The sequence below is a fragment of the Balaenoptera acutorostrata genome, chromosome 15, assembly GCF_949987535.1.
Source record: "Balaenoptera acutorostrata chromosome 15, mBalAcu1.1, whole genome shotgun sequence".
NCBI classification, from domain to species: domain Eukaryota; kingdom Metazoa; phylum Chordata; class Mammalia; order Artiodactyla; family Balaenopteridae; genus Balaenoptera; species Balaenoptera acutorostrata.
This window is the reverse complement of record NC_080078.1, coordinates 46,844,343-46,870,901: the sequence shown is the minus strand read 5'-3', so window position 1 is coordinate 46,870,901 and position 26,559 is coordinate 46,844,343. Positions and strand designations below refer to the sequence as shown.

Below are 26,559 nucleotides of genomic sequence, written 5' to 3'. Positions count from 1 at the left end.
GATCAGCTTACATGAACATCACCTGCAGGGCTGATTAAAACAGAGTGCTTGATCCCTCCCCCAGAATTTCTGATTCAATAGATCTTTAGTGGGACCCAAGAATTTGCATTTCTCACAAGTTATCAGATGATAATGATACTGCTGGTCCAGAGACCACACTTTAGACTGAAGTTCTGTGGGGTTTTGTAGTCTGTTTTTTATTCTTTTTACTTCCCCCAAAGACTGCATTAATGATGGGAACTCTAGGCAAGTACAGGAGTAAGGCACGTCCCAAGCCATTGCAAAACCCATGGTATACTTTATTTTTCAAAGAAGTGTGGGACTATTTGTTACTGAGAAATGAGCTGCTTCTCTGAAGACAGATATCTTTACGACAACAGTCTTTCATAGTAACTCTGCCTCCCATAAAAGATGAAGTAGATTGACGTTAAAGTAGGTTACATGCTTCCTTATGAAGGAGTTTCTGAAGTGTATAAAGCTAAGTGTTACTGAAAGCTGGTTATTCATGGGAAACTAGTTGTTTTTCAAAGTTGTTTTTGACCAAAATAAGAACTTTAGTCATATTTGTACTTTTTGTGCAGAATTCAATAGGATAATCTGACAGAGAATGATGTACTGAATAAAAATTGTATCCATTCTGAAACTGACATCAAAGAGGCCCCTTAAGATGAAATGGAACCTTAGTCTCTGGGTGGTCTCTGCTGAGGAAGGGAAGGAGATTTTCTGGAATTGGCGTTCCTGAACACACAGAACAATAACAGCTGATGGATTGCTCTCTATTTTGAAATGGTATCACTCTGGCTGAGAACCTTTTTTTTTTTTTTTTTAATTTATTTTTGGCTGTGTTGGGTCTTCCTTGCTGCATGCGGGCTTTCTCCAGTTGCAGGGAGCAGGGGCTTCTCTTCGTTGTGGTGCACGGGCTTCTTATTGCGGTGGCTTCTCTTGTTGCAGGGCACGGGCTCTAGGCGCGCAGGCTTCAGTAGTTGTGGCTCGCGGGCTCTAGAGCTCAGGCTAAGTAGTTGGGGTGCGTGGGCTTAGTTGCTCCTGCGCATGTGGGATCTTCCTACCCCAGGGCTCGAACCAATGTCCCCTGCATCAGCAGGCAGATTCTTAACCACTGCGCTACCAGGGAAGTCCCTGGCTGAGAGCCTTTTATTTTTGTCCTCTAATGAAGAAGTATGATGTTTGAAGAACTGTTAAAAAGGGCAAGTCTCTGCCCATGCTCCATCCATCTCTTAACTGCTTCCCAGTTTTGAGTGGCATGACTCCCCATTTCCATAGGCTACCATCTTCTTTTATACATTGTCTTTTGGTTCCTGCTTTTTGTTCGAAAAAAAATTCTTGCTAGAAATGTGTTGCATAAATATGGCTCAGGTGAGCACATTATATAGAATAATGTTGAACTAAAGTGGATTTCATTAATAAGTAATGGCACTTTAGGTACTTTGTGGACCAAAGTACTCTTGCTCGATTTTAACACAAATACCAAAATATTAAGGCATTTTTTTTTTTTAGTAAATTTCTCTCATGAAAACATGTTATCACTCGAAAGCTGGTATGTCATTCCTCTGCTTAAAGTTGCTTAGTTCTCAGGATGAATTTAAAATGCTTCAACCTGGTATACTAATCAAGATTCTTCATAGAAACAGAACCAATAATATGTATATGGAAAGAGATATATTATAAGGAACTGACTCCCACAGTTATGGAGGCTGACAAGTCCCCAGATCTGCAGTTGACAGGTGGAAACCCAGGAGAGCAGGTGGTCTAGTTCCAGTAGGAGTTTGAAGGCCTAAGAACCAGGAGGGCCAAGGGTGTAGTTTCAGTCCAAATGCCAACAGTCTTGAGACCCAGAAAGAGCCCATGTTCCACTTTGAGTTCAAAAGCACAAAACATTCAATGTCCCAGCACAAATGTAGTCTGGCAGAAGGAGTCCCCTCTTACCTGTGGGAGGGTCAGCCTTAAGAGATCAGATGAGATACAACCATATTAGGGAGAACAATCTGTTTTACTCAGTCTACGGATTCAGATGTTAATTTCATCCAGAAACATCCTCCCAGACACTCCCAGAATAGTGTTTGGCAAATGTCTGGGCACTCCATGGTCCAGTCATGTTGATACATAAAATTAACTGTCATATTCAGCACGGAGCATGGAAGATCCTTTGATAGCTAGAACAGATCACTTTAACCATAGTTCCTCCTATAACTCCTCCCTTCAGCCATTCAGAGCTAGTTTTATTTCCGTAAAAGCATCTTGGCTATTCATATCCAGGTGTTTTTAGCTGCTTTTCCCTCTGCTTGAGCGCGATTACCCTTGTCTTAGTTTGAATACCCATACCCCACCCCGGAAGCAGACTTGAAACACAAATTCAAGTGGAAATCATTTATTTGAGAGAAAATATCAGGAAACAGCAGCAGGGGAGTGGAGAAGCAAGGCAGGGAAGGGAAGGAAGGCAATAATGTTAAGTTTTAAGCCCATTACCACTAGACCACTGGGACTCAATCCTATGGTTGGGATTGGGGAGATTCTAGGAGACAGTGTAGAACATGCCACCTTCTCAGTAAGGGAGCTGGAGGCCTTATATGCAAATCCTCTCAGTCATTTTGTGAAAGGCTGCCCTGGGTGGGGGGATGGTAATTCCTTGACACAGCAATTCAGAGAAAGCCCTCAGGCAAAGATACCCAGGGGCTGGTGGCTGGAGGTCAGGCTGGCAAAGCACTGAAGCGTGAAGGAACAAGGGGTGTAGGCAGGGCACCCACACCTACTGGGAACCTACTGCAGCTTTCACTTCCCCCTAGCTAACTCCAGCTCACCCTTTGGACTCAGCTTAAGCCTCACTTCTTCTGGAAACCATCCATAGACCTTCTCTCTGACTTAGCTGCCTCTTGTCTGTTTCCCAATAGAACTTCTGCTCACCTGCATCAGAGAATCTGTTACTTCTTCCTCTGATTGTTGTCTTACTTTTCTATGCCACCCACTTCATTGTGAGCTCTTTGAGGGAAGGGAGTGTCACCTTGTATCTCCAGGGCCTTGCATAGTTCTGGCATATGGTGTTGGCCAATAAATGGTTAGGTAGTAAAAGTAGTAGTCATAATGACATGATAACGGTAACAGCCAGTATTTATTGATTGTTCTTTCTGTGTAAGCACTTTACATGTATTACCAGCTCTAGAAGAATGGTAATTTTATTAACCCTATTTTCCAGATGAGGAAGCTGAGGAGTAGGTTTACATAATTTGCCCAAGTTTGCCCAGCTATACATGGTTTGGCCTGGAGGTGAACCCAAGCAGTCTGAATATAGGTCCTGGATTTATTCTTAACTTCTGTATGAATAAATGAGTGAGTGAGTGAATGAGTGAAATGAGTGAATGAATGAATGAATAATAACACCAAGTCTGATCCTTCAACACCTTGGGAGCATTCAGGGGATGATACTATCAGTACAGTCTATAAAGTTCAAATATCAGCTCTGATGTCACATTTCTGAGAACCCTTCCCAGTAGCCTTGACTGGAAGCATCTGTCCCTCCTCTGGTACCTTTTGTAATGGCACTGACTATTCCCTACCATATGTTCAAATTTCTCTGTGTGTCTTAGTTTCCTTACTATTGATAAGTTTCTAGATAAGTTTCTACTTAAGTGTCTGATTCATCTTTGTATTTTCTGTTTCCCCAAACACCAAGCCTTGCACCTATGAAGCTACCAATGAGTGTTTGTTAGAAGGACAGATGGACACCTGGGGGACAATCAGAGAGATCTTTGACATTTCCTTTATTTTCCCCTAGAAACTGTATAGACTCTTTTCCATCCCACTCTGAGATTCCAGAGAGTCTGTTGTCATAGAGATGGTTCTAGATATTTTAGTCAGTTCTGGAAAATAAAATTCTGTTTAAATATATTAAGTTCAGAAAAGAATCTGTGAAGAGTTTACTTTGTAGCATTTAGATAATCATTTGGTTAGAAAATCACATTTCTAAGAAATAGCTATTCTTCCTCCTAAAATTATATTCATAGAAAGAATGAAAGAAAGAAATTATGCAGAAGATCACTGTTTCTAACAGTCTGAATGGAAGAAAATTTACTTCTTTAAAATTTATCTGTGACCATCAAGAATTATCCTTGTAACACCTCAAATTAAAGGCATTTTCCATTCCTACTAGTATACCTCTAATCGTCATTAATAATTAATACTTAGAAGAGTGCCATATTGAATAAATTTGGCTAGGAAGTTGCAAATCTTTATTGAGTCCTTATTGTTTACAGGCTATCTTCTAGATACATGCTGTCCTAATATGTAAGAGATACTTAGAAATATAAACATAAGAATTCTCCAATTTGACTAATAAAAAATCAGAGAAAAGTAAAAAACAAAGCAAAACAAAAAACGTCAGAAATGTAATTCAGCAGAAATTTCTTTATTGATTCTACTGTGTAACAAATTGCATTAGGTGCCAGGGTATACAAGGGAACATAAGACATAAGCTTTATCTTTGAAGAATTTATGACCTAGAAATGGGTCTATGGAAGACAGGTAGGTTAACAAGTAACAAGACTGTGGGATTTGATGGTAATAATAACTATTATTTAACACTTAATGATGTTTCAGTAGCTGTCCTAGTGCTTTATGTGGTATTATCTAATTTAATCCTTATAATACCTCTCTGTGGGAGGCACTGTTATTATCCCACTTTACAGCTGATGAACCTGAAAGTCAGGAATATTAGGTAATTTCTCCAAGATCAGATACCTAGTAAATGAGTGGGTATAGGGGCCAGTATGCAGATCTAAGCCTAAAGGTCCTTAAAGTCCTACTCAGAAGGCAGTAAAAATAAGGTACCAAAGGGGACACTATTCATGCACACTTGGGTGGAGCAGATGTTATGGTGCCTCAGCTTGGCCTGGAAGGATGAGTGTGAGCAGAGGTGGAGAAAAGCATTGCTTCCAGGACTAAGGCAAGTATGAGAAGCTAAAGGAAACCTTAAAAAATTGGGAAAAAGGTCAAGTGTTGTCATGTGTGTAGGTGGCAGCATGAGTGGAACAGTGGTAGTGAAGCTGAGAAAGGTGTTTGGAACCAGATCTTGTTGGCCTTGAGTGTTACCCCAAAGAATCTAGACTTTTCTCATTAGACAGAGAAGAGTCACTGAATGGTTGTGAACAAGATCAGAATTGTATTTCAAGATTGATTTGGCAGCTATGTGTAAAAGGAATTGGTGTCAGAAGTGGGAAGAAGAAAAGGGCAGTTGGGAAACCACAAAACAGGGAAGGTGAATGGCATTGAGAGCTGGAATGTGGGTTGTAATAATGTGAGCATAGAAGAAGAAACATGGAAATAAGACAGGATTTGGCACCTCCTAGATGTGAGGAACACTTCAGGAGAAGAGATGATAACACATATTAGTTCAGAAAAGCAAATATGTCATTCAGCAGGCAGAGGAAGCACACATCTGTGTCCAGTTAAAGGGACCTACAATGGGAGATGAGATGAGGGGAGTTAAATGGGGATGGAGCAACTGGTGGGAGCACGTGAAAGCACATGGTTAAAGGTGTGGATTTGCATGTGTAGCAAACAAGCACTTTTTCTGGTGCAGTGCAGGGGTTGGACATTCTGTCAGCCTACAACCAAATAGTGATGCCTGCATTTTCTCAGAAACTTGAGGTGAGCATACATACCTTTAATAAATGCAGAAAATGTGGCATTTAAAATCTGTGATTTTAATATTTTTAAGAATTAAAATGACCGAAGTGACCATACATAACTTTGATAAGTAAAACAAATTATTTCATATATAGTTTATTATAAATATGTTATAATTTTTAAAGGAAATGTAAACCCTAGGTGTTAAATTGTGCTCTAATGTGTACACTTCTTAATTTAGCATGATAATATAAGACAGTAGAAAGGCGTAATTTAACACTCTCTTTTCTACTGTTTTCTTCAATTTTTTATTAGTCAAATTGGAGAATTCTGGTGTTTCTAGCTTTCATATGAGTTTTTCTTTGTTTTATTTTTTAATAGATGATAATAATGAAGAAGAAGACATTGACATGAAAGAAGATTCAGGTATTAAATTTATAATTTTATTCTTACAGGATAGGCAAGGATCATTTTGTTGTTTATGTACACCTCATATTTTCCAAAGAAAGACAAAATAAGGTTAATAAAATAGAAATGTACACTCAAGGTTATAAAATAAGGAAATGTTATTATAAAATAACAGCTAATACAGTTATAGTATTTAAACATTAAACTTGAATTTGAGCTTCCTGACAGCTAAGGTAAAAATGGAACATGATGTTGTAGTTAATAGAGGTGTGTAACAAATCACCCCCAAAACTTAGTGTCTAAAACACCCACTTATATGCTGAAATATTCTGTGGGTCAGGAATTCAGACCAAACACAGCAGGGGTGATTTGATAATACTACTCCACAAAATCTGAGGCCTCAACAGGAAGACTTAGCAGCTGGGGGTTAGAATCATCTGAAGATTTGTTCACTCATATGTCTGGCTGGTGATTGACAGGGCTGTTAGCTGAGACCTAAATTGGGGCAGTTTTCTGAAGCACCTGTACATGGCCTCCTCCTGTGACCTGGGCTTCCTCCCAGCGGCCAGCTTCCTTTTGTTTTTTCTACAGAGAGTGAGCAAGCCAGACGTATATCCCTTTTAAGACTCATCCTCAAGAATCCCATATAATTACTTCCACCAAACTCTTTTCTTTGGAGTGGTTATTCACAAGCCCACCCAGGCTCAGAGGAGGAGAGAATAGACTCAGTTTCCTGATGGGGAGCAGTGAGGTTCTACACAGCAGGTAGGACCTGAAAAATGGCTGAGGCCATCTTTGGAAAATGCATTCTCTACATATGATGTATTGCTCTCATTATCAGAAAGTGAGATACATGCCTACTCCTCAAAAACAACCAGTGTTTGGTGAGAGAAATCTAGTGGTTAACAGCATTGGCTCTGGCCTGAGGTCAATATGAACTTGATAATGAATTCATGAAGCAATAGGCCTGGATTCAATCCTAGCTCTTCCACTGAATGACTTTGAATTAGAGTTTTCTGTATAAGCCTCAGTTTACACTTCTGGGGGCAATAATTCTTACCGTACATTCTTGTTTGGGGGACTAAATGAGATATCATACCTGAAATATTCCTTGGACCATAGTAAACGCTCAGTGGATGATTGCTTTTTTCACTCAGTATATTGGACAGATATTAGAAGGCATAGGGCTCAATTCTCTGGGATGAGAGCCCCATGTTTCTCATTTCGGCAATCACACTGCTCTAGACATGAAATGGAGCCAGTTTTCAAAACTGAAATAGATATCTCAGAGGCCCTAATTTTGTGTGACCTCCTGTTGCTGCCAGAACTCCTTACAAATCACTGACAACCTGGGTCTGAGCAACTCCACGAACAGGGAGCTCTTTAAACTGTGAGGCAGACAGTCTCGTTGGGCAAGGTTTGGTTAAGATCGTCCTTTTCCTTGTGAAGTTACAGCTCTCCCTCACCTGACCTCCCACTGTCTTCATGAAGGAATAACATCAGTTCCTTGCCTTCATAACAGTTCACTGGAACAGTGACTGTAGCTTCTATCCACTCTTGTTCCTGTGGTCTCCCCAGGACCATGGACTCAGAGGGCATGAGAAACAGAGGGAGGATCTCAAAGTCAGGAGCAGGAAAGGAAGAGGTAGAAGAGGGACTATACAGCAGCTCTGGGTTCCCTACCCGTATCCCCTTGGCTCTCGCTGTTGTTGTATAATACCAACAGCTTTCTAAGGAAAGCTCTTGTGACCTTCAGCTGAGTGCTTGTCTCTGTTCATGAAAGAAAACTCAAAGTACCAGGGAGTTCATTTCTCTGAAGCAGACCTCAGCCAAGGTTGGCCAAGAGTTGGTTGATCCAACCAACCTCTTGCAGGACACATCTGAGGCATGTCCTAGACCAGTGCTGCCCAGTAGAAATACAACGGGAGCCTCAAATGTGAGCCTGATATATAATTTCAGATTTTCTAGTAGTCGCATTGAAAAGGGTAAAAAGAAAGCCAGTGAAATTAACTTAATATTTCATGTAACATAATATATCAAAAATATGATCATTTCAACATATAATCAATATAAAAATTATATTCGTCAGATATTTTACATGCTTTATTTTTCCATACTAAGTTTTTGAAATTTGTGTGTATTTCACACTCACATTCCAAATCAGACTATTCACATTTCAGGTATCATTGGCAAAATGTAGTATTGGACAGCGGGATTCTATACCATCGCCCAGAGGCTCCCAGCAGTATTGAGCCCTGATTGTCCACAGCAGAACTTTCTCATTAACACACTAACTGGTTGTCCTCCCTTTCCAGTCTTACTTCCCTACTCCCCTCTGGTGCTTCCTGGGGTAATCTCTCAAATTAAGTACTTGCACTCAAACCTTTCTCTCAGTGTCTTCTGAGAAAATTCAGCATAAGACAAGGGCTCTACTTGCCTTTTGTAAAACATAAAGCCCAAGGCAAAGTTTCAATTAAAATATCAATTCCTATACTTAGGTAGGATATCTTATTATTTAAAAGAGCCATAGGTTGAAAAAAGACTTTAAGCGGTCACCCTCTCTTAGATTCCATGAATTTAATATTAATGCTTGCATTTCATGTGTATGAATGTATCCTGCTCATGTAAGGTATCACTGGAATATCCTTCAGTCATGGGGAGCACTGCCCTTTCAACCAGACAGTTTAAGGAGCTTATCTTGCTAATGATCATTTGCCTAAAGTGACATAAGTACACATTTCTAGGCAAAGGGAGTTGACTTCTTAATGAGATGCAGCTAGCTATCCGAACCACTGAGTGAGTTCAAGGAAATCAGTATTAATGCTAATACAGAGCCCACAAGGTTGGAGTCAGCATTTGAGGTTTGGGGGCCTTAAGTGGGTCATTATTTCTGATTTTAGTCCCACCAAGTGTCCTGGGAGTTTTGTCTCCAGCAGCTGGATTCAGCTGTTCATGTCACACTGAATGGCCCAAGGATGCTAAGTCACTCAGGCAGAATTGGCTTGAGAAGCTGCTCTCCATTCCCAATATCTGAGTGCTGAAACCATGGGGGACTGTGTGCAAAATGGGTCCATGGAGGGCCAGCTGGCCTTGCTGAACATTGGCGAGCAGGCTGGCTTCCGTTCAGTCTCATTCTCAGGTGTGCTGGTCTCTGAGAAGTGTATGATTGAGCCTCCTAAGACCATTAACTGCTGGCCTTCCCTCTGCCCTGCATCACCTCTTCTTCTCCTACAAGTAGAAATGCTGGAAGAATTTGTAAGAATACAGTTGATGCTAGTGAATGGCTGCTTGGGTGCATCAACCAGCCAGCAAATGCTAGTGAATGATAGTGGATAATAATTTGGATATCAAAAACCAGTGAGGTGCTGGGAAACGTACTCTCTGGGTGGGGGGAGCCCCAATTTGAAGAGTTTTTAGATTTCTTGGGTATAAATATGCCTACCATGGTATTGTTCGAGCTGCCAAACATGAGCCCAATGAATGTAGGAGTGGAGGAGAGAGAGATCCAACCAGTCTGGCTCAGATCAGCCCCAGCACACTTCTGCCGGGCCAGGTTTTGAGTGTGTACCTTGTGCCAATCACTCAACATACATGAACTCACTTAAGATATGCACCAGCTCTAAGAGGTGGGGACTGTTATTATCCAAGGCTTAGGGGGGATTAGTTCCTTGCTTATATAGTAGAGACAGAATCCCGGTATCTAGGTCTAACCCGAAAGCTCACATTCTTAACCCTCATGCTCCTGTCTCTAGACTCTAGTAGTAAGAAGAAGCAAGAGCATATCAAATGGTATCAGATAAGGTCATCCTAAGGAGAGGCTCTGCCCCCATGGGAAGTGGTAGAAGCCGACTGACTTAAATGCCTAGGATCCTTTTTAAGTCCTTTAATTACTTAAGCCGAGCATAGTAAATGTTTCCCTATGTCCTTTCATTTCCAAGACCATGCACTCTTGAAATGGACCCCAACCTGAGCCCCAGTGACAGAAAATCAGCAGCCACCTATGGCAGGTCAGCCACCTAAGAGCCAGGAGCACAGTTGAGTTCCTCAGGGAGCAAAGACATGCTCATAGCAACACCCCAGCGTTCCAGCCTCTGCCAGAAATAGAGGCAACAGAGACAGTATGATACAGTGTCAAGGAGAAGCATGGGGTGCTATTGAGGAATGTTTCTCTAGCTTCCCCCGGGCCAAGCGGGAGGGTAGAAACATGGGCACAGAGGCCATTTGTAGCAGTGACTTTCATTTAAGTGTCTCCATGGGTGTTATGAAATTATACTGTACTAGGTCATAGACGACTGCTCATAATTAACATGTTTCCGTGCCCACTGACCACCCCAGGAGTGCCCTACAACTTCTTCAGAAAGGAAGCACTAGTACTTTTGGGGTATGTAAATAGCTCAAAATGTGGGCAAATAGATGTCTTTTTAAACCTCACCCATTCCCTAAGAATTCCCATTCAGGTGGGGAACCAAGAATTCAGAATTTAATTCTCAAAAACTCACTTTCAGGAAATGCTGGTTTGGAGTTGGACTCCCAGCAATGGAAACTCTCCTCTTGGTCCCAGTTGTAGATGATGCATTTCAGGGCACGGGAGGGTTAGAGTCTTCTCCCAGAGATATTGCAAGTGTTACTCTGCTCATTTTATGAATCCCTTTGAACCCAGCATCTGTGCTCAGTGAGCTGTTCCAAGCATCTCATTTCTGTTTTTGCTGAACCCATTCCGAAGGGTCAATATCCATCTCACACCTGGTGACAGAAAGCTGAGGGAGTTGCTAATGTAGTCGCTGGCAACATTTTTCACCCAGGTCGTGGTAATGACCTGGGATGTGACTGCGTTGCAACCACAGAAAGCCTAACCCTCGTGCCCAAAAACCTTCGTAGTCCATAATGCCAAAGTTTTTAATAGCACATCTATCAAATGCATTTGTTTTGTTCTGTTCTTTTTATAATAAATGGGAAAAGAAAAATGAGTTGCCATAACTCTGTAGTGTAGTTATAAAATCCTGGAGTAGGTAACAGCTGCTAAAAGGGTGAGAATTACGCACAAGCCCCATTATATCTTGGCTTTAAAGAAAGGCCTGGGTGAAGGGAATATAAAACAGAATTTGAAATGAAATTCTCAAGACACTGCTAGATGCCAGTGACACAAGAGAGATTACGGAAGACAAATGCCCTTTCTCATCGAACTTATATTCTCAGAGTAGGGGGTGTTTGAGAAGGGAGACATACATTAAAGAAATAAACAAGGGGACAAGATAATTTCAGATACACCAGGTGATGTGTTCGCGAGAGATTTTCCTTGCAAGGACCCTTCAGATTAAATAGTCAGGGAAGGCCTTTCTTGGGATCTGAATTTGATCTGAGATTAAAAGATGGGAAGGAGGTAGATGTATGAATATATGTGTCAGGGGAAAGGAAGAGCAGCAGGTGTAAAGTTCCTGAGGCAGGAACCAGCCTAGAACTGATTGAAGAAATGATTGAAGGGAGTTAATAAATCTGAAGCCAAAGAGCAAGTGGGAGATGAGGCTAGTGTGGTAGGTGGAGCCCAAGTGACATGTTGTCCTGGGCCATGGAATTGGATTTGGATCTTATTCTAAGAGCAATGGTTTTTAAACAAGCAAGCAAGCGATGTGATCTGGTTTATGTTTAAAAGATAACTCCGGCTGCTACATGGAGAATAGATTGTAGGGAGATTAGAAAGCTAGAAGTTAGAATTCAGGTTGTTGTAGTCACCCAGGTAAGAGATGCTGCTGGTTTAGACTAGGACGCTGATTGCCAAGAATGAGCACAGTAGCGGAATATGGGATCTATTTTGGTGCAGAGCTAATAGGACTTATTATGATGGGATTGCTTTACTGGAAAAGTAATCGAAGAGAAATATGAAGGATAATATCTCGGTTTTTGGTTTGAATTCCTGGGTAGATAAGTCATACCATCCCTTGAGATGTGGAATACTATAGAGAGAACAGGCTTGCAGACATCGAGAGTATCGTTCTGGCTGTGTTGTTTGAAATGCCTAATGGGATTATTTACATAAGTTTGAAATGCCTGATGGGAGCTGAGTAAAGGGGAATCGTTAGAGAAGAGTGGGGTTCAGGTAAATCCCAGCCCTGAAAGGACAACGGGGAGGTGGTAGTTACAGGGCCCAGTAGACAGAGAGGGCTGTGAGGAGAAGGTCAACTGACGGGAGCTGTGACCTTAGATTGAGGGAGACAACCAGCCCCTGAAGACTACTGGTAGCCTAGGAAATAAATGCCCTGGGCTCCCCATTGGCTGGATCTAACAGGAAGCCAGTGAGCTGGGGAGTTCATTGGTGCGGTCCATAGAGACCAGTCTCCCAGAGCATATGGGGCTGGGGATGGGGGGGTGAAGGGTGGAAAGTGGATCTGAAAGGGCAAACAGAAGACATCCAGTCCAAATGCAAAATGAGATGCCACATGGGCCATTGAAGGCATAAGCTTTGAGAAGTGGAGAGACCAGGACTGGACATATAAATTAATGCCAAACAAAGTATCCGATATCCAAATGGGATGAATTCAATGATAGTTTTCCTAAAAACTGTCTTCAGAATTTGTATTACTAGCCTCCTTGGATAGACTTGGTTGGGGGACCATTGAGAAAAGTGGGAAGCGTAATAATTTAATCGGGGACATATAGAAGTTTTTTAGAATCTGGATTACTAAAGAAATCTGTTCAATAGAAGGAGGATAATTTCAAGCCCCACCGTAACCCCCCAAAATGAGATGAGACTTTACAGCTCATCTAGCCCTACTTTGAGGGCTAAAATGAAATTACACAATGACAACTGTCAATTAATCCATGAAGTTTTAAATCAAACTCTCCTGGAGAAAAATATAATAATAATTTGGGGTTGCCGTGTGGAAAATTTTTTAATTTAAAGAAAAGCACTTAAGATTTCCCATTTGTGGAGGGACTGGCTGGGTGTGCATCTGCTTATTTTGCAAAAAGAAACACGGAAAGGAGAAACCGTAAAGTGACACCTCAGATCTTTTCTTAATTAAGGTAAAATATGCATAAAATAGACCTTTTAAGCCATTTTTAAGTGTACAGTTCACTAGCATTAAGTATCTTCACACTGTTGCGCCACTGTTGCTACCATCCATCTCCAGAACTGTTTTCATCCCCCAGACTGAAACTCCGCCCCCAATTAAACAACAACTCCCCATTCCCCCTTCCAGCCCTGACAGTCACCATTCTACTTTCCATCTCTATGAATTTGACTACTATAGGTATCTCAAATAAATGGAATTATATTAAAAAAAAAAAAAAAAAAAAAAAAGATTTCCCATTTGTGTGAATCATTAATAATGGCAATAAAAAAAGTGTTTATGCTTAAGCTCTAAGTATAAGTCCATGTTCATTGGCGAAGCACAGGTCTTTGCCAAAATTTAGCTCGGCCATAATGACAGATAAACCTGCAATTAAGCTTCACTGTATGTGTCGGTTTAGTAAGAAAAATATATTATTAAACATCAACATAATTTTGAACCCCTACCGGTAAATATTTAAATAAAAACGTAGTAAATCTTTGTGCTTCCAGAGGGGTTAGAGCCAAAAGACCGCTCTCCACCCAACAAGAAGAGCAAAGCAAAGAAGCCAGAAGGCTCCAAAGACTCTAGCGAGGGTAAGTCTAGCTGTTCCTTTCTTAAAAAAAAATGTTCCATGAAAAGAAACTTCTGTTTAATTTTTAAATTTTGTATATGCTCTCATATTCAGATATTTCTAAGGGTTCAAGCATCACCGGGCACTTCTTTCTCCTTTCTTAATATGTTTACTCTCCCCTGAATGTGAGGATGAAATAGCAGATTCAGGTTTCATTTGTTAAGGTAAAAACCAAATGTAAAAAAAATCATTTTCTCAATGTGACGTATCCTTCATTCCTACAAAGTGTGAAGTTGTGGGTAGTGCTTACCAGTTAGGTGCTCTGAAATCAGGTAAGGGTGAAGGTCCAGATCTGTGTGTGACGAGTTGCACGGTAGCTATTGTCTTATTGGATCATTTGTTTTTCTCATGAGCACATTCTGAGCCCAGAACCAAGCCTCAGGAGTGGGAGATGGAAACGCTTCCTGTCTTTAGCGTTCTCCTCTCCTTTCTAGAAGCCAGTGTATGTTTGCATTTATGCATTGAATGGGCATGCCCAACTGGGCTCAGTTTTATGAAGAAATGACGCGCCCTCTCTCTTACTTATGACACGAGTACACTTATAAGATATGCAAATTTTTCAGTTAAAATGGTATCTTTAGGTATTTTGTAAAGTGAGCCTCTACCCTAATGGTATGCATGAACTTCTAACAGTGGAACATATTTACGTCTCTACTTTCTTGCCGGGAGCCACGCTTCATCCACTGTGAGATGGCGAGTACGATAATACTGATGGTGTCTGCTTGGGTCTTTGGGAAAGAAGATGCCAAGGTGAAGTAGAAGTGCAAGAAAGTACTGGGTGAAAGCCTGTGAAGGATGAAGTGGGGAGGAGCAGGAAAGGGAGAAGTGGGTGAAGGAGAGAAGGAAGGAAGGCAGATGAGCTGGAAGAGCCTCCGTCTGCAAATTAGTCTGAGTCTGGGGAAGCCCAGGCAAGGACTGAATAAAAGGGCTTTTGCACTGGGCAGGAATGTCTGGGCTGCAGGGTCCCCTTCCACCCTGAGGGCTCTCTGGCTGCAAGTGGCTTGGGGAGAAAGTGACATGAGCATAATACTGCCTTGAATCCCCAAAGTGTGGCCGCTGGATGCTGTCAGCCAACTTGACTCCCAGCATCAGGTTGTCTCTTGAAAGGAGACCTTGAGCAGCTCACCTCCATGACTGCACAGCCTCTGTGTGCGTGATGGGTTCTCAATAAGTCATGACACTGTCTTCTCCCTCATCCGGGCTCAGAACCAATTGAGAAGGCAAAGCTGTAAGAAAGTTGAAGTCAAAAATATTAGCTTCGTTACTAATGAGGTTAGACCAGAGCTGTGGTTATGCTGCCCCCAGATGGGCTCCCTAATGCTGGGTTTCACTCCTGAATATGAAAGACTCTGCCCACCTAAAAGCAAGTGCCACTGTCCTTGGTATCCTCGACTGCCTGGATAGAGGCTGCCCTGGTGAGACTAAGCCAGGACATGTCCTCTCTGAAGGCAGGTGGATCTGAGAGAGACTCACCATGGGGCTGTTTCTTCTCCCAGGCTCGCCCTAGGTGAGGGGGATGTGGAGACAGGCGTGGCAGTAAATGTCCACTGCCCTCTGGGTGAGGAACAAGGGATAAACAGTAGAAATAGTATATGTAAAGTGCCTGGCACAGGTCTGCTTTCCATTAGTGATGGCTATTCCATTATAATTACTATCATAATCAGGACCATGATAGGGTACACGTTGTCCTAATTCATTGAAGTGTGCTGGAAAGTTTAGGATCATTCCAAGAAGAACACTTAGAACCATGGAGAAGGGCAGCAGCTCTCACTGGCCGGAGGGGGTTTGTTAGGATCTGATTGGGACACTAGTCAGGGTTCCACCTCCTACTAGAATTAGGTCATTTCCTGGACAGTCTCTTAAGACCATGATTGGGAAATGGATTAGGGGCAAAACAACAATTGCCCTTTCCCTGGAGAGGCTCCACCTCTCTGAGTGGTTCCCATCACACGTGTGACCTACATCAAAGGTTGTTTTCCAGAGGCTGAGGCTGCTGTCATTTCCAAGTGTCACATGGGGGTTGGCGCACATACAGTGCAGCAATTCTGTCATCTTAATTAACAAGGGAATTCTTCTGAGTTATTCCTTCAAATGTGTGAATTCTTCCTTCATTATTTCCTAAATAATTTGCTTTGTTTAGGAAAACCATCTCATAATCCTAATATGACTAAATACTATGTCTTCACCTCACCCAAATATGTCATCCCAGAATCTGCTCTGAGCCACAAAAGTGCCATCACTGTGGATTTGTTACCAGGGGCATTTGGTCTGTGACATCATGGTGAAATGTAAATGTTAGTCACTCTACAGAAACATGGGGATTGCGTGTTTGTTTGTAAGATGCCTTCCAAGATAAGAAAGTAAAAGCTGCTGGGAAAAGAGTGAGAAAGGGAGCAGAATCTGACATGCCAGTGATAGATGACTGCATGATAGGGCATTCGTTACTTGTCAGCATTTTGACAAAGTAAACTACGTCCTGTATTCAGGTGTTGTATTGTTGCGTATGTCTGACTTCCTCTTATGATTCAAAGAGTTCCAATCATTCTTTCCTACTGGATATGCAAATGGATTAGTGTATCACTGGGTAGAAGGGGAATGTGGGTCATGACCCTTCTCTGCAGTCTTCCTACTTTAGAGTTATCAGTCCTTTTCCAACGTGGTCATCTCTCTAATATGTTTTAGTAAGAGAAACTTCTGGTATTTTTATTTAGAGATCACTCAGCCTAAATCCCCATCACTTGGCCTCATCTCACTTCTCTCCTACCTTTGGCTTCCCTGCCCTGCTTCCGACACTTACAGGTACTACTGATCACCTCAGCTCACCCTGTAATATACATTCTCAGACAGGGTCATGGAGAGTGGAGTTGGAACACAAATTCACTTGGATTTTGCAGCATATATAACCATAATAGCTATATTTTGATCCAGAAGAAGAATCTTGAGAGCATATGGTCAAATTTTCTCATTCTACAGAGCTGTTTTTTGTTTGTTTGTTTGTTTGTTTTATTTATTTTTGGCTGTGTTGGGTCTTCGTTTCTGTGCAAGGGCTTTCTCTAGTTGCGGCGAGCGGGGGCCACTCTTCATCGCGGTGCACGGGCCTCTCACTATCGCGGCCTCTGTTGTTGCGGAGCACAGGCTCCAGATGCGCAGGCTCAGTAGTTGTGGCTCACGGGCCCAGTTGCTCCGTGGCATGTGGGATCTTCCCAGACCAGGGCTCGAACCCGTATCCCCTGCATTGGCAGACAGATTCTCAACCACTGCACCACCAGGGAAGCCCCAGAGTTGTTTTTAAAATAGGCTGCAAACTGTTCTTTAACTTGCCCAAGTCCATGCAGTTTATTAACGTTTTCATAATTTTTTTAATGTTTTAATAATAATTTTTAATAATTTTTTTCTTTTTTTTTCTGGAAACAACACAGCTTCTCTAATCTTTTTCCCTTTCTCTCTTCTGGAAATTAGAACTCGTTTTGTTGAAGGAGGAAATGTTGCCATCATTACAGCTTTGAGTGAAAGCAAATATTATAAATATTTAAGTATTTGACTTTAAATATTTAGCTTTAAATATTTAAATATGTAACTAAAATATTGAACATCAAATTTTAAAAATCAAACAATTTCTAAAATTATTTGCATTTTTTATACTGTGGACTTTTGGATATAGAGTTCTATTTTCATTATTTTGATTGAAATTTCATGGACCACAGTATACTTTGATTTGACCCACTGCAATGCAATGCCAATAATGAAATGATTAGCAATTTCAGACCACTAACTGTTTGTCTGGCATGTGATATAAATGGTAATGCTATCCATAAACCACCACATCATAGGCATAATTGTTTGAAAAAAACCTGATTAATACCCATTCCACCAATTGCAACTCCCAATAATTTAAACCAGTTTTGTTTCTTACAAAATGTTTAATTGAAAGAATATCATTACAAAAACTTAGCACCTTTAATAAAACATGCTTTTCTCAATCTCTTTCCTCTATCCTTCACAAGTAGATCCTCTAGAAGTTCCGTTAGTGAAGTCTCTCAGGCTTTGTTTGTTGAAAAGATGTTATTTTCCTTTTTTTTTTTTTTTTTTTTTAAGGTGGTTTTGCTGGGTAAAAATTCAAGGTTGATGGTTATTTTCTTGCAACATTTTAAAGATATTTTCCCACAGTCCTATCAATCCTATAGTTGTTAAGAAGTAATCTCTCAGTCTAATTATTGTATCTTGTTAGGTTATCTGTCTTTTCTTTCCAGCTGTCTTGACAATCTATTCTTTATCTTCAGTGTTCCTCAGTTTCACTGTGGTATACCTCAGTGTGGGTTTCTCTTTATCCTCCTTAGGATTTGCTGTGCTTCTTGGACATGAACATGGGCATCTTTCATTAGTTCTGACAATTTTTCACCTATTACCTCAACAAAAGTTAGTTCTACACTACCTTCTATTCTTTCTTTCTCTGTCCTTCATGACTCTTAACCTACATTGCATTTTTTTTTCTGTGCCACTATCTCTCTTTGATGGTTTCTTTTTCCAAGTTTATCATTCAATTTGCTAATTTCTATTCAACTTTCTTCAGTCTGATGTTTAACTCTTTGCTGAGTTTCTCATTTCAGTTATTATAGTTTTCATTTTTATAAGTTTTATTTGGTTCTTTTTCAGATATACCTGGTCACTCTTTATTTAATTAACACATAAAATATCTTTTAAAAAAATCTGTATCTGAAATTTCAATGTCTCCACTCTGTATAGATCAAAATTCTGCAGTTTATTTTTTCTGCAGATTCATGCTTGTAGTTATTTCCTTGTATGTTTTGCCTTCTTTATTGCCATGTTCATTGGATTTTTCTTGGTGGGAATTTTTTGAAGTTGGATTAAAAGCTTATTTATTTATATTTTGTTTTCTGAAATACTTGAAGATACTGCCAATTTAGGAATACCTTAAACTACATATTTGGCTTAAAGTTTTATTTCTTGTTTTGTTTGCTGTTTGTCCTTAAGCCCACATTAGTGCATGTATAAGATTAGGAAATCTCAACAGAGACCTTTATCTTCCTTTTTTCCTTCTCCAGCCAATGCTAAGCTGAGACAGGCAAATTCCCCACTATTTTCAGAACCAAAGCACTGCCCTTCACATGTGTGGCTCATTCAATTCAAGTTCTGGCTAGACTTTCTCAATGAGTATTCCTGTATCTATCACCAACGTCACCTGGGAACTTGTTAGAACTACGAATTCTAGGGCCCCATCCCAGACCTACTGAATCAGAAACTCTGAGGTAGGATCCAGTAATCTGTGTTTTTAAAAGCCCGCCCGGTATTCAGATGCATGCTCAAGTCTGAGAACCACGGTTCTAGGGTCTAGACCATCTGACATTGGCAGATGCCTCAAAGCAAACAGTAATTTCAGTGCTTGCTTAGAAATCTTGATTCAATATCATTCATCATTTCTGGCTTCTTAGAAGTTCATTATAAAAGCACCAGCTCAGCAATGTATTCAAGAATCAGATGGATAGGTAAGGTGATAAGTAGATTAGAAGATGACTGGTAGATAGATAGATAGAGAAAGAATACATAAATGGTAGATAGTATATGCATACAAATATACATATAAAATACATATCTACATAGCTATGTGTGTATGTACATACATATCTACATATATAATACATAATTTGGAAAGATATACATATCAAAATGACCTCAGGAATTATCTTGGAGGAGTGGAGAAGGGACAGGGGCAGACTTTGGAGAGTTTAATATTCAACTCTCTAAATTTATGTGTAATTGAAATATATATATCTCTCAAGATTTATTTTATGCTTATAAAAAACATTTTCATTAAAAACTTAAGAGACTTTATGCTTCTAAAATTCAGTAGCAAGTTTAGAACAGTAATTTTCTCCATACATTCATCTCCAAAGCCTTCAGTGGTTTTTGGTAATGAATGCTATTTTTTCCATCATATTTTTACAGAAAGCACTAGCGCTTTGACTCTCGCTGTACAATTGCCTCTACATAGAATATTCAACAAGCCTGCATGTGACACTCATTCCTCAGGAACCCGAGCCCTTGCAATGCTAAATCAAGCAGTCCTATACTGCACTTTAAAATATTAATGATCTCTTTTGTCAGATGAAATTATATGTGGAAACATTTTGGAAACTAGGAAGCACTATACAAGTTTGAAGGATCTAATGTTGCTATTAGAAGTATTATTATTGTTTTTACTAAAATAAATTTTTCTGAATACATGAACCATGGGTGGAATGTACTTCGTATTTCCTGAGAGGCAGAATTTTCTCTCTGCCCTCTTATTTTCTCTGCATATTAAAGTATTATGTGACAAACTGTTTTGTGAGTGGCTGGACAGAAGAGACATTCTCTCTTTCAGGATGCCATGCAGCACTTCATGCATTATATTCATAAACATGATCTTTAATTTAATTTTTTTGACAAGTGCAGTGAAGGATAAAATCAGGCAGTCATAATTTTGACTTTGCCATCACTCAAACAAGCTTAGTGATTGACCAGCTTTTAAAAAAAAAAAAAAAAGCAGGAATGAGGAAAAGCAGCTTTCTCATGAAGAAAAGCTTTGTTTTATCCTCTAGACCTTAAAATGCCAAGAATTGAAGCAAAATGTACATTTCCACGGTGAAAATCAGAATACAAGAAAAGCCTGTGTCACCCTCTTGCTTTAATTATTCTCTTACCTTCTGCTTGATTCAGGGCCACTCTGAGCTATCCCCCTGCCGCAGATTAGGAGAAGGACCCAAGAGTCTATTTCATTTTTAGTCGTGCTCTCCGCATTCACACATTAAACCGAGCTTTGGTTAGGACCGTGGAGTCCTATTTCAGGGTCAGCCCTAGGATTCCAAATGGGGCTTAGAGAATGTGAGTACTGAGGTATTTTCCACAGTGAGAAGGGCTGAACATACCTGCAGAGCAGCCATAGGTCCTGTGGGACCCAGGATGACCGTGTTTGTGCCCGTTGTCCTTGGCACGTTATCAGCAATGTTCCCTTTTACTCTTGGAGGTGCCCTGGCTTGGGTGACAACATATGTACACTCCTACCCATAGAGAAAAAATTCAACACGAGGGTGGACAGAGCCCTCAGGGTCCATGTTCTGCTTCCTACTTGGGCAGTTTTTCTAACCTAAAGTCAGTTTCCTCATATTAAATGGAGGGTGAAAACCTACCTTGTGGGACTGTGTGGGGAGATTTAAACAAGATGATCTCTGGAAGCCACCTGACACAATCCCTGGACAGAGGGGCCAAAGTGTATTGAATCTGAAGCAGGAAGAGCCCCCATCCACCAAAAACTTATCTACCTTGTTTATTAATATGTGACGTTCTTCTTAATATGAAGAAAATATTTCTGCAAATAGAGACGATGTTCTCAGTGCATTGAATCTCTTATCTCACTAGGTGTTTTTTCCCTTCTTTCTCCCTTCAGCTCACTCAGCACCCTGCCTCCCCAACTATATTAATTCCAGTCCCAGATGGACTTGACCTCAGTCTGTCTTCTCTTTCCTGACCTCAATTCTTCAAGTCAATCTTCCCAAGAAACTAGTCTACCCCCAATATTTATACAACCTCCCCAGTCAGTCATTCCTCAACCTCTGCTTTACTGCCTCTAAAACTTCATGAAAGGCACCGGGTTAGGTCAGGGGCAGGAGGGAGGAGGTGGACTCTGGTGATTGGCTGTCAGTTCAGACCTGCCTCTGAAACATTCATTGTCCAGCCCTCAGGGGCTCTTGAAGTCTGGTGACTCTGCTATTTCTGTAAGATGCTGGGAACCAGGATCTCTCTTCTGAGGCTGGGTCTTGCCCAGCTGCCTGTGATCTTGTTCTCCTGGATGAGTGTTTCTCAAACTGTGGCCAGTGGAACCCTGTGGAGGGCTCCCCAAGCCCATTCAGAGGATGCACAAGGTCAAAATGAATTTCATATAGAGCTGTGCTCTCTGGACTCTCCATTCACATGGAATACAGCGTGCGTGGTGTTCCCTGGAGTTGCCATAAAGATAGCCCACAACATCTTTCCTCCAGCCACATCAACGTAGCTCCAGCCAGCCAGATCCAGCTTTCCTAAACATGCATTCCGTATACTTTTGTTAAATGCCTGCTATTCGACAGTATCGGCACTGTTCTGGGCACTGAAGACACACATGCACGCACACACACAACCTTCTTTCTTGGGGCTTTATATTCTAGTGGGGGGGCAGTTGATGGATTTTAAAATATTAATTAGAATATATAGCAAGTCACATGGTAGCATAAGCAGTACTATTTATTGCTGCCTGCAATTTTATCGCAAAACTTCACAGCGTAAAACAACAAGAGCATTTATCATCTCAGACTTTCTACAGGTCAGCAGTTTTTTGGGGTTTTTTTTTTTACTATTATTACAATTTATTGAGTCTATTATTAATTCAAAATAAAAAGTTTAAAAGAGAAAAAAAAAAAGAAGAAAAAGGTGTCCTTGGAACTGCCTAACTGTCCCACCACTTACTTAATCAGGGTCTGCTGTTACCCTTAAAGAGAGGTATCCTGGGGTCTCTGGGCTTTGGAAGGTGGGTAAGTAATTGTATGATATGCAAATAATCTACAGGTCAGGAATTTGAAAGTGGCTTACCTTGATGGTTCCAGGTCAGAATATCCCATGATCGTGTATGACATTCTAGGTCATAAGAGAGTGTGGCTGGGCTTCCCTGGTGGCGCAGTGGTTGGGAATCTGCCTGCCAATGCAGGGGACACGGGTTCGAGCCCTGGTCTGGGAAGATCCCACGTGCCGCGGAGCGGCTGGGCCCGTGAGCCACAATTACTGAGCCTGTGTGTCTGGAGCCTGTGCTCCGCAGCAAGAGAGGCCGCGATAGTGAGAGGCCCACGCACCGCAATGAAGAGTGGCCCCCGCTTGCCTCAACTAGAGAAAGCCCTCGCACAGAAACGAAGACCCAACACAGCCATAAATAAATAAATAAATAAATAAATTTATTAAAAAAAAAAAAAAGAGTGTGGCTTCCTCCTGACTGTCTCTTGGATCACTTGCTCTGGAGTAAGGCAGCTGCCATGTCCTGAGGACACTCCAACAGCACTGTGGAGAGATGTACATGGCAAGGAACTGAGGCTCCCTGCCAACAGCAAGCATCAATCTACAAGTCATTGCAATGAGCCATCCTGGCTGGAATCAGACCCTCCAGGCCCAGGCAAGCCTTCAGATGAGTGCAGATCTGGCTGACACCTTGACAGCAACTTCACGGGAGACCCGTGAAGAAAAGCCAGGCAGGGAAGAGGAAGTAAGGGATTCCATGTGTGTCTAAGTTGGTAGCGGTGGGGAGACTTGGGGAAAAAGATGGGTTACAGTTTCACATATGCTGGACCTCACTGATGATTAAGTTGATATTTGAGAAGAAACCTGAAGAATGTAAAAGAGTAAGCTTAGCAGATATCTGGGGAAAGAGTGTTCCAGCAGAGGAAATAGCAAGTACCAAAACCCTAAGGGGAGAGAAGTCTGACTTATTCTAAGAAAGTCGGTGTGAGTAACTGGAGAGGTCACTGGGGGCTGGTCCCATAGCGGAGTGGATCCCACGCTTGAGTGTGCACCGGAGTCACCTCGGGACATGTTAAACCCAGTCTCTGACTCACGGGACCTGGGGTACCCAAGAATTTGCATTTCTAGTAATTCCCCACGTGATGCTGGTGCCCGGGGCCGAGGACTCCACTTTGAGAATCACTGCCTAGGACACTGTGGCCCACTGTAAGAACGCTGGCTTTTCCTCTGAGTGAAGTGAGAATAGGACTTTTTAAGCAGTGAAGGGACATGATCTTATTTACGTTTTAAAGGTAATCTTCGGATTGTCGTGTTGATAGTGGACAGTAGGGGACTAAGGGCGGAAACAGAGAGACAGTGGATTGGAGCCAGAGATCCTGGTGGCTTGTTGCAAGTAACAGTGAAGGGACGGAGTGAGATTTGGTGTGACTCTGGACCTATTTGAAAGGTAAAGCCAGCAGAGATCACTGACATGGGATGTGGGATCTGTGAAAAAGAGGGGGGTCAGGGATGAGTCTTTTTACCTTCTCCACAGTTACTGAATCCAGAATAGAAGTCGTACCCTGCTTATACTGAATTCAGTCTTCCTGGGAAAAAGAATCCTTCCCATCCCTGCCCCCCGTCGTGTCTGACCAGGTAGTTCTTACTCCCCCCACCCTAGGAAAGCCTTGTGAGCCCATCCTGAAGCTCAATTTCCAATTAAGCCAAAGGCAAATGTGCAGACATGAAGAAAATTCTCATAAATAACAACAGAAAGAGAGAAAACACGAGTGTTGATGAAGAAGAGAACTCTCAGAAAAGATGATTTCAGATGATTTAGGTACTATGGATTCTAAAATGTTCTCCTCCCAAGAGGTGTTTATTATTGGTATTTTGTTTCTTTTCAATTAGCATCTTCCCAGTTAATGGATGATCATGGGATTGCTGCCATTTATGATTGCCAAGCCCAGGAGGGAAGGAGGAAAGGCAGGAAGGAGGGAAAACTGGACAGAAAGGAGAAAAGGAAAGTAGGAAGGGAGGGAGGGAAAAAGGAAAGAAAGGGAAACTGCTGTTGTAAGCTAGTGGAAGGAGCCTTAACTGGGAGTCAGTACACCTGGATTCCATTTTCATCTCTTAGACACATGATCAAATCCTTCTCCCAATATCCCTGAGGTCCCCTGTAGATATCAAATTCTATAATTCTGCATAACCGTCAAATTTATGAAAATTGATTCTCTATGAGCTCTTTGCTTCATACCCAGTAAATATTTCCATCTTAATTGAAAAGCTCTGAATCATGGGTTTTCATAGCCAAATGGGTCTCTGAGAACAACTAAGGCAACCCTCTCATTTCACAGACGGGGAAACTTTCTTTCAAAAGACCTCCGAAATTGTCTAGGGGACCCACATGAAAGGTGATCCTAAGTTAGCCACTAAAAAAAAAAGGCAGTTTATCAGGGCATATACAATGGGTCTTTTAATAATGTTTTTTTTTTTAAGTATCTTGAAGTCTTGTAGGTGTCTGTGAGTAATTCAGACCCAAATGTGTTTCACTTTTTGTCTATTTTGATTTCCAAAACTGAGGGTAAAGAATGTGGCATTCAGGTGCATTTATCTTTGTTTTGTTGAAAACTCAGTCCCCAGGCTTATAGAGCTGAAGCATAAGAGTGATTTTTTTTTTTTATTCTGGCGCCATGCCTATAGGACATTTGACAGTTTTTAATATTAGATACTAATTTTTCAGCAGAGAAACGTTTTGTTTTGTCTTTAAGGAGAAATATTGCTATTTGAACAGTATCGGATTTTTACATTAGGATTTTGCCATTATATTCAAAATTTCAATTTTCTGGTGTAACAAAGTTGTGCTTCCCTACTATACCGGAGAGAGCCTTAAAACTGTCCACCTACACTAGAATCACCTGGACATGCACCGCACTCTCCTAATGCCTTGCTCGAGCTTGCCTGTTTTCTCCTAACTCCTGTCACTCTGGAGCCATCAGAGGTAGTCTTAGGAAATGACTTCACCTCCAGGGGTCATCCTGCTTGAGGAATGATACACAGAAAACCCGGGTACTCTATTCTCCTTAGACAACAACGCTACAGATCACTCGAATCATTTCTGCTCTCTAGCCTGAGAATTCCCCACTGATCTCTGGCAGTCTTTGCTGCTGGCAGAAAGAAAGTAGATACAGTGTCTAGGAGGAAAGGGGTGTAAGGATGGGGAGGCTGGTTCTAGAATGGGGGGTGAAAGGGGGCAGTTTTGCTGAGTGCTTGATGAATAGTTACTGCTACTTTCAGGGGAACTGCTTGTTCCGTCAGTCTAAAGCTGCCACTTATGGTGAATGCTAAAAATGTGGATTCTTGCCCCATTCCCAGCCCTCCACCAAGTCAGAAAGCTGCATTTTAACTTGATGCAGTGAAGCTTAGGAACACCATTTTCTTATGTACTTGGTTTTTATTTTGAACACTCTCAAACTTAGAGCAGATTTACAAGTATAATAAAAAGAACCATTTTCTTGAACCATTTGAGGGTAAGTTGCAGTTCTAGTGCACCAACCGCCCCCCAATTTCACTGTGTGTTTTCTACAGACACGGCCAGTGATCCTACATGAGCACAGTAAAAAGATCAAAATCAGAAAGTGCATATGGATACATTACTACCTTTAATTTTCAGACCCCATTGAAGTGTCACCAATTTCCTCAGTAATGTCCTTTGTTTCATTCTGTTGTCAAGTCCCTACTCTTCCACAGCCTTCCTGTGACTTGACTAACCTTGACGCTTTGGATGCTTGCAGGCCAGTTACATTGTAGAATGTTTCCAATTTGGGTTTATCTGATGATTTTTCATGACTGGATTCAAGTTATGCATCTTTGCAGAGCTATCACAGAAGCGATATCATGTTCTCATGGTTGATTAAGTGGTAGGGGCCCATGATTTCAACTCAGCCCATTACCAGTAATGTTCACTTTGATTATTTGATGAAAGTGGTGTCTGTAAGACTCCTCAACTCAACTGTACAGCTACTCTTTTCTCCATTTGTAGTTAATGCATATCTTGAATGGGGGGTAGGGGGTAGGTTGAAACTAGGTCAATATCCAATTCTTCATCAATCTTACAAATTATTCATTTATTTGCTTATATCATTATGAAATCATGGTTTTCTATTCTACTCAACAGATTATAATCAATTACTATCAAGGACCCCTTCTGGGTAGCTTCTGTGTCCTTTTGACATGTCCCCATCATCTTTGAGCTCTTCCTTGCTTTGGTGTCACCAGATGCTCAAGCTCATTTTATACTTTCCCTGCCCCAGGCCT

General features: G+C 41.3%; 1 protein-coding gene across 4 annotated transcripts in view; it reads left to right on the top strand.

The window, feature by feature from the left end:
• MACROD2 (mono-ADP ribosylhydrolase 2) overlaps positions 1-26,559 on the top strand; it is a 2,013,670-nt gene that overhangs the window by 1,831,989 nt on the left and 155,122 nt on the right. For 3 of the 4 annotated variants that reach the window (XM_057529040.1, XM_057529041.1, XM_057529038.1), the window contains exons 10-11: positions 6,019-6,063; positions 13,604-13,687. In XM_057529040.1, the coding sequence (XP_057385023.1) occupies positions 6,019-6,063; positions 13,604-13,687 (129 nt within the window). The remainder of the gene's footprint in view (positions 1-6,018; positions 6,064-13,603; positions 13,688-26,559) is intronic. The other variant, XM_057529039.1, reaches the window with a different exon arrangement.